The sequence below is a fragment of the Pteropus vampyrus genome, unplaced genomic scaffold (assembly GCF_000151845.1).
Source record: "Pteropus vampyrus isolate Shadow unplaced genomic scaffold, Pvam_2.0 Scaffold58, whole genome shotgun sequence".
Lineage (NCBI taxonomy): Eukaryota > Metazoa > Chordata > Mammalia > Chiroptera > Pteropodidae > Pteropus > Pteropus vampyrus.
This window is the reverse complement of record NW_011888839.1, coordinates 663,793-672,990: the sequence shown is the minus strand read 5'-3', so window position 1 is coordinate 672,990 and position 9,198 is coordinate 663,793. Positions and strand designations below refer to the sequence as shown.

At 38.0% G+C, this 9,198-nt stretch overlaps 1 protein-coding gene across 2 annotated transcripts in view; it reads right to left on the bottom strand.

Moving 5' to 3' along the window:
• Nucleotides 1–6,527, bottom strand: part of PDSS2 (decaprenyl diphosphate synthase subunit 2) — a 211,833-nt gene extending 205,306 nt beyond the window's left edge. Inside the window, exon 1 of one of the 2 annotated variants that reach the window (XM_023530921.1) lies at nucleotides 5,939–6,527. In XM_023530921.1, coding sequence (XP_023386689.1) covers nucleotides 5,939–6,234 — 296 coding nt within the window. In that variant the 5' untranslated portion in view covers nucleotides 6,235–6,527. The remainder of the gene's footprint in view (nucleotides 1–5,938) is intronic. The other variant, XM_011360692.2, reaches the window with a different exon arrangement.
• Nucleotides 6,528–9,198: the final 2,671 nt, after the last annotated feature.

The following is a 9,198-nucleotide window of genomic DNA, read 5'->3' as shown; positions in this document are numbered from 1 at the left end:
CAGGTGTTTACAGTTCTATGCAACTTTATCCCATGTATTGATTCATAAAACCACCATTACAGACTACCAAACTGTTTCACCATAATACCTCTTTGTATTTACACTCTTCTCTGTTCCACACTGTTCCTGACTCCAGCAACCATCATCTGTTCTCCATCTCTACAGTTTTGTCATTTTCAGACCGCTATATAAATGGAGTCATACAGTATATAAACTTTTGATATTAAATTTTTAATTGTGGTAAAATACACATAAAATTTACCATCTTAACCAATTTTACGTGTACAGTTTTAAGTATATTCATAATGTACAACCACTCTCCACAACTTTTCCATCTTGTAAAACTGAAACTCTATACCTATTAAACAACAACTCTCCATTTCCCCCTCCTTTTGGCTCCTGGCAACCACCATTTTACTTTCTGTTTCTCTGAATGTTACTACTCTAAATACCTCATATAAATGGAATCATACAGTATGTGTTTTTTTGTGACAGGCTTATTTCACTTAGCATAATGTCTTCGAGATTCACCCATGTTGTAACATATGCCAGACTTTCCTTTTTATGGCTGAAAACATTCCATTATATGTATATACCACATTTTGTTTATCCATTGATCTACTGACGGACATTTGGATTGCTTCCACCTTTTGGCTATTATGACTAATGCTGCTATGAATATGGGTGAACGAATATCATTTCAAGACCCCGCTTTTGATTCTTTTGGATATATATCCAGAAGTGGAACTGTTCGATCATATGGTAATTCTATTTTGAATTTTTTTGAGGAATGTTTTTTTCATTTAGCATAATTCTTTTGAGATTCATCCAAGGTGCTGTGTGAATAAATAGTTCATTTCTTTTCATTGTTGAGTAGCATTTCTTTGTATGGATATACCACCGTTTCTTCAACCATTCACCACTGAATGATATTTGGGTTGGCTCCAGTTTGGGGCTACTACAAAAAAGGTTGCTATAAACATTCATGTATAGGTTTTGTCATAAGTTTCTATTTCTCCAGAATAAATGCTCAGGCGTAATCAGTTGGGTCGTATGGCAAATGTATGTTTAATTTTATAAGAAATTGCCAACCTATCTTCCAGAGTGGCTGTATAATATTTACACTCCCACCAACAAAGTATGAGAAATCTAGTTTCTCTGCATCTTCACCAGGACTTCATATTATCAATATTTTTTATTTCAGCCATTCTAATAGGTATGTAGCAGTATCTCATTATGTTTTTAATTTACATTTTTTAATGGCTAATAATGCTGAACATTTTTCATTGGCTTATCTTTATAGACTTACCATCTTCATAGACTCTTTTTGATCATTTTCTAATTTTATTGTTTTCTTACCGACAAGTTTAGTTATTTACATATTCAAGATACAAGTCCTTCAGATATTATTTGCAAATATTTTCTCCCAGTTTGTGGCTAATCTTTTCAATCTATTAATGAAGTCTTTTGCAAAGTTTTTCACTTTCGATGAAGTCCAATTATTATTTTTTTTCTCTTATGAATTGGGTTTTTGGTATCATGTCTAAAAACTGTTTACCTAGCTCTAGTTCCCCAAAATGTTGTTTTCTTCTAAAGTTTTGTTTTACATTTCACATTTATATCTATTGTACACTGATTTCACAATGATCCATTTTACATTCACTTTTTTTTTTTTAATATGGTGTGAGGTTTAGGTCAAGGATTTTTGTTTGTTTGTTTGTTTGCATAGAATGTCCAATTGTTCTAGCACCATTTGTTGAAAAGGTTATCTTTTCTCCACTGAACTGCTTTTGCACCTTTGTCAAAAATCAATTGAGTTGATCTATTTCTGGTTCTCTTTTCTGTTTCATCGATCTGTCTTGTCTATTCCTCTGTTAATATAACACTGTCTTGGTCAATGAAGTTATATATAAGACTTAATATTAGGTAGAAGGATTCCTCCCAGTTTCTTCTTCTTCATGAACATTGTTTTAGCTATTCTAGTTCCGTTCATTCTGCTCATTTGACTTTACTGCACTGTTTATCCTTGCTTTTAAGGTCCTTGTATACCTAGTAGAGGTATGACAGCCTGGGGAAGAAAGGAGAAAAAAAAATAACGAAGGAAAAAATATGTAATATACTATGGCCACCCTAAAATATTACCCATGTAATTTCTATTCATCCATACTAATGACATCCCAATTTCTTCATGAAAGGTTCTCCACTATTCCAGGCCATTTTAGTATCTCTAAACGTAAGAGCTAATATATTTCTACTACTCCTTAGTCACAAGTCATTTATTTACTTCTTTTAGATATGTATAAATATATTTGCATCCAATAAAATGTCTATTCATCAAAGGACATGGTACATGTTTTATATTTCTTTATAGTCTTCTATAAGCTTCAATAAACTCTGATTTAATTAATTAAGGATTATTTGTCTAACTGGAGCTTACGACAGAGCGATTTTAGAAAATTTAGAAAAATAAGGGTAAAAAATTAGCTAATTGCTACATTGTTCCTAGTAATAAGATCATTATCTCACCAAATCTCAAGATTTTAAATTTAATCTCACTTCTAAACTGTTAAAGAGTATACTTCTAGGCTCTTTTCCCTTTTCTTGATGAGATGGCTTAGGTAAAGAAAGAGAAGGAAGTGAATAATGAGTTATGATGATATCCCTTTTTTCTCCTGCTGTTTGACAAAAATGTCACCATTCATTTAAATCTTAGGGCTATTAGACATGATTCCTCCCTAACATACCACATAGATTCATCCAAAAAGTAAAATGACCTAAGGAGTTAGAATATTGATTTAAGTATATAATAGAAACTCAAAATATAAAATGGAGCTGTAAAAGAATTTACCAAATCTAGTTTCCTATGGTCCTAGCTATATCAACTACAAGGCGTCTTTGTGTCCTTTGGCTTATACGCTGAGAGCATCTTCCTCTTAATTATCAATCTTTTGCTGACAAGATTTCAACAAAGTAAGGTGCACAGCATGTGAAATAACACAGCTGCTTAATCCATGTTTTTAGTTATAATATACATAACTACAATCTGCCTATCTTATGGATCATGCCTGCTCCTTTGCTAAAACAGATATATACACAATATATAGTGTATACAGATATATATACCTCCCCAAGTTTTTTGTTCATTAGTTACCTGTCAGTTTAAATTATTTGTTATTTGCAACACACTATCAAAATAAATGTTATAAAACTACCTGCAGATTAGCTCTTCTTACAAAATAAAGCAACTCATGGATGTTATTACAACAACTGTGCTGAAACTTATTTTGTTCCTCTCCAATTCTTCCACTGTAGTTTGGGACTAGGTAGGTAGGGCAGGCTACAATCAGGAAAGTTTCAAAGCCATTAGTCGTACAGACTTTCGTACAGGCTTTCATCTAGCGTTTCTCTGGTGGCCTAAGAAGGGATCTTCTCCAAGACCCTATCTGATTGGATGGCAACTAAGTAGATAAACTGCAGTTCTCAGAATATGTACATTAATAAGGTTCTTTCTAGCTCTGCTCTCTTCATTTCAATGCTTTATTACAGAGACTACAATATAGACAATGCAATATACTACTACTATCCTCCCAAGCTAATACTACCATTCCCATCAGACACACAGAAACCCACTATTTGATTAGCAAAACTTAAGAAACCTCATGGTTCTAGTGTTGCGAGAACATGGAGTAACTTGAATTCAGACAGTGCTCATGAGAATGTAAATTGGTATAACCACTGTGGAAAACAATTTGTTATTATCTACTAAAGCTGCAAATGTGCATACACTCCTGTAACTATTCTCTTAAGACAAGTATACCAAGAGACATGTACAAGCATATGCACAGTTGTATTTTTCATAACACCAAAAATGCAAACAACCCAAATGCTGATTGAAAGACTGTGGCATATTCACACAATAGGATTGTATACACCAGTGAAAAACTAATGAAGTACAGTTAAACACAAAATGAATGAATCTTAGAAACAATGATGAATTAAAAAAGTAAATTATAGCAGACTATGTGAAATAAACTACCATATTAATAAATTTCAAAACATGAGCAAAGTTAAACATGTTATTATTTAGGGAAACGCACATACAATTTTAAAAAGAAAAAACAAATGCAAAATTCAGTATAGCTGGCATCAGGGAGATGGACTGAGGAGTACAGATAGCTTCAATAAGATTGGTAAAGTTATAGTTCTTTGATTGGGTGGTAAACTCACTAGTTCCATTTTTAAGCTTTAAAATAGATATGTTTGTGTGCTGTGTGTGTCTCACCTAGAATCTCTGGAGAATTAACATTCCAGCTACAGGACAAGTTTAACCACTCATGACATTCCTGATAATTGGGATGGATGCCAAGAAATAAAATCACAATAGTATTGCTATTTGGTTACTACCTTCTGTAGTAACAAAGAAATTACAAGTGTCTCAAAAAATTAAAACAAGGGGTGGGCAAGAGAAGTGAGGGTAGCTATAAAAGGGCAATTTGAGGGATCCTTGTAGTGATGGAAATGTTCTGGATCTTGACTGTATAAATGTCAATATTCTGATTGTGATGTTGTACTATAGTTGTGCAAGATGTTACCACCAAGAGAAACTGGCTAAAGGGTACACTGGATCACTCTGTATTATTTCTTCCGACTGCATGTGAATCTACAATTATCTCAAAATAAAAGTTTAATTAAAAACAAAAAAGAAAAAAGATCATTTTTGTCCAGGGTTTCCCTTTCTTGTACTAGTGACATTTTGGGGCACATAATTCTTCATTGCTGGGAGCTGTCCAGGGTATTGTAGGGTGTTTAACAGCATTTACCCACTAAATGCCAGTAGCATTTCTCAGTTGTGACATCTCCATACACTGCCGAATGTTCGCTAGATAGCAAAACTGCCCCAATTGAGAACCACTGCTCTAGTCATAAAAGCAAAGAAGCACTGTGGAAATGTTGTCAATTGAGGGAGACTGAAGGAACATGACAACTAACTGCAAAACCCGATCCTAGGCTGGATCCTGTAAACAAAGAGGAAAGAATGCTATAAAGGACATTACTGGGTCAATTAACAAATTTGGAATATCATGATAGGTTAAAGAAAAGTATGTACCACTATTAAATGTGCCTAAGTTGATTAATATAATTATGTTAATATTCCTATGCTTAAGAAATACACAATGAAGTATTTAGGAGTAAAGGATTACGATGTACACAATCTACCCTCAGATAATTCAGAAAAAATATATATGTCTATGTATTTTACATATACATGTAAATAATATGTGTATACAATTCTGTTCATTGTACTATTTTTATTTTTGCAACTTTCAGTATGCTTGAAAATATTTACAAACAAAAAGGTGGGTTTTTTTTTTTTTAAATGGAAGCAAAAGTTGTGGTCCTTCAAATTCTAATGTCAAGTTTCACAGCAGTCTCAGCATAAGTGATAAAAATCTTAACACAATAATGACCACAGACTGGATAAACTGCGACTTCAAGCCTGGAACATTGGTTGAAAAGAACTGTCTACCTTCAGTCTATCCCGCCCCCGCTTCTTTCTAGAGGTGACCTCTTGAATAGAACCAAAAGTGAATCCATCCCACTTTTAAAAGACCATTTCTACAAAGTGACTCAAACCCTCATCCCTACTCAATTTCTCCACAAATCAGAGGCATTTTTACCCTCAATAATTAAGAAAAAACGCGAAAAGCGCACGTGTGTTTCTCAAAAGAAAATCACTTATCCGCTCAGCTGAGCAAATAGAGGAAGAATATTAAGGTGAGTGGACTAAAGACAACATCGAATGTCTAGGAGGGCTGAGCAAAGGAAAGGGTAGAAAGAGAGAAGCAGGGAGCCAGTATGAGTGAAGCAGAAAGGATGTGTCGGCCAGGAAAAAGGACTCGAGTGGGTGAGTGTGTCAGGGGGAGAGGGAGTAGCTCACCTGGCTGTGGTAAGCAGAGGGTGCTGAGTCCCCACCAGCTTCCGCACCTGCATAGCGATGTTGCTGAGCTCGTCGCTCAGCAGGCAACGGAGGCTCATGAAGGACGTGGGATAGCCCACGATCTTCTCCGCCTCTGACACTACTTGGTTCCAATAGGCCAGGCACTTAGAAGGCTGACCACGCCAGGAGCCCACCGAGGAGATGTTGCCGAGGGACGGGGACCACCACAGGCGACGCGGGGGACCCGAGGCCCCGAGACAGTGGGGCAAGCGCATCAGCAGCTGCCAAAGGCCCATAGTTTTGAGTCTGGGAGTGTCAGGGGCTTCAGGATGTCCGGAGGTAGCGCGGGAAACAAACCAGGGACAGAGGAGGAACTTGCAGGGACTAGAAGGAAGAGGCGACTCCTGACCCTCAGAGGAGGATGGATTCCTGGAGCTGTGACCAGAAACGAACTTTAACTGTTTTCTGAAGCCCGGCAGAAATAGACAACTGCCCTAGCTCAGCACTGCCCCCGGCCAGCTAGGATAGAAACCACGGCGCTGCCTAAGTGGGGGACGCCATATTTGAAATGTGGAATGCGGCCTGCCGTAAAAATGGAGGCGGGCTGTTCTGGAGCAAAGACTTCCCTACTTTACGGAACAGCCGTGAAAGCCCTCGAGGGGGCGGGGCTCTGGGTAGGCGAGGTTGGCTGAAAGCCTCAGCTCTTCCCACCCGGTGGTCCAGGCCTGCGGGGATCGAGACTAGTAGGGATGTTGGGGCCGAGTCTGATTCAACAGAGCATTCTCAGCGCCCAGCGGAGACTGGGCATGCATAAATATTTGTGTCATGAACGAGAGTCGGTGTCTCCAAGTCTCTTTTTGCGCCCCACCCCCAGCCCTCCCGGTCGTCCAGCTCTGGAAAGCTTCTTCTCGTAGCCATCCACCACTAGCCACTGGCAGTGGTAGTGGACCGGCGTGATGGCTGCTTGTCCGGCTGCGGGGCTTCGGGAGCTGTGGGCCACCATTCATTTGTGGTAGGGGAACAAAGTACATGCGTGGGGCTGGGATTTTGTGCCCACGCCTCGCGACCAGACAGAAGGTGGCATGGCCGGGCAGAATGGGCTCTTTTTCCCAAGGTATGTCCTCGATCCTTGTCCTGGACACTGGCCTTGTTTCCTCCTGTGTACAGCCCACATACTTCCCACAAGAGTGTGGAGAGGCGCCTCTTTAAAAAGCTTCCTCTTTTGAAGGAAGCTGCTCACCAGAATTCAAAACTGTTTAAATGACCCTAGTACTTTCCACTTACAACTCATGTATTAGTTCATTTAATCTTCAGAACAACCCCATTGGTATGTAATAGCATTCTCCATGTTTCATATGATGAAATTGAGGCATAGCCAAGTCATGTAAATTGCCTAAGGCCACACTAGGCAGAGATGCAAATCCAAGCAATCTGGTTTCTGAATCCATGCTCTTAACCACAACATTACACTGTTTCTCTGAGTAACAGGCTACCAGCCATTCTCTTCTTATTGCCGACAGTGTGGTTATTGTTTCCATAACTTTTCCAAGTATGTCTAGTATTCTCATCACCCAAAACAAGAGTTAAAACCCTTATTTAATAATAAAGGATGTATTATGCAGTTTTACATTCTTAAAAATTGCTTGTGAAACTCTTCAACTATCTAAATCCTTTCTAATTCATGACTGATATTTTTTAAATTAGCGTTATGCATTTACTGGACTAGACTTGAGCTACAAAAAAAAATTAGACTTAAAAAAGGCAAAGAGTAATTATTCACTTTGCAAAAAAAGGAGTTGCCCTTCTCTACAAAAGATTTAGTCTCAGACTCCTTTTAAATGGTAAATTTCCCTTGTGATTTAAAAATCTGAATTTACTGCCAAAAATACAATTTAGGCGTAACTTTTCAGGGGTACACTTTAGATAAAGTGAATTATGCAATTAAGTATTAAACACGGTCCATGCCCACAAAATAAGGCAAGCTAAAGTTCAAAAATAATTCCTTTGAAAGAGATAAACTCCTGGCAATAAAATTCAGGAGGTCTGTTCTAGATGAAAATAAATGTGGAGAGTGAGATACCTTACCATTCTAAAAAGTTCCAAGGCCTAAGCTTCTGGGTTATCCAAGGTGAAAGAAGTCATGAAAAAAACAGAGATAAAGACTGGATATGATGTATTGTGCACCTGAGGCTGTTTCTCCAAAATCATGGTACCTTAAGACTAACTTTTCATGCAATTTCCTTAATACCAATTCACAGCATGTACTTTAATTTCTCCACAGAAGCCAATTGTATTATTCTCTGGTTATACTCTATTAACCAAGTTTTTGATTATTCATGGGACTTTTGGTCCCATTTATTTTAAATAATCAGCACTTTCCTTTATACTTACAGTTAAAAGCTTGCATTATACCTAATGATAATCAGTTTTTAGAAGGTTAAAATGGTATTTGTTCTTCTGTCTTCCAGATAAATATATCACTCTGGCTAAAGAGATTTCTGAATTGCTGGTGACTTTAGAAGGAGCAAAGAGAGGAAGTATCTGTGATTCTGCCCTTCCTTTGCCACTGACAGTAGTCATTTTGAGGATGTCTGTGAATGTGCGCATAAAGAAAGAATACAGCAGGATTTCTCAACATTGGCATTATTGACATTTTGGACCAAATAATTCCTTGTTGAGGGGTGGTGGGGGGAAGCTGTCCTGTGCATGGTAGGATGTTTAGCAGCATCCCTGGCCTCTACTCGCTAGATGCCAGCAGTACCCCTCTCCAAGTTGTGGCAACCAGGTTTATCTCAGGACATTGTCAAATGTCCCCTGGGGGACAGAATCACCCATGAGGGCACAGAGAAATGGGATAAGTTGAAAGAAAAAAATAATTTCTATTCATCACATTTACTCATACAAAACAGCAAAAGAAAAGGTCCTGGGTATAGGCAGCCCTGCAAGTTAAAGAGTGGTCACTTCACAATCTGGAAACATCCAGCCATACACAGGGACATCTTCTGCATGACATTCGGGTTGTTCTGGAGACAGCAAGCTGACAACAGGTGATCAGAGTTCCTCCTTTACCTTTCTCAGGATCCTGAAACTGGTAAAGTATCAGTGGACTTCATTTACTGTCCTCTCTGCATTCTGCTGACCTTAGAAAGAAGGGAGGTCAAATTTGATGTCTTTTTTTTTCCTTTTGCTGGAAACCTGAACCAGCCTTTGGAAACACAAGGTCTTAACAAGAATGGTGTATGTTTGGGGTTTTGGCATTT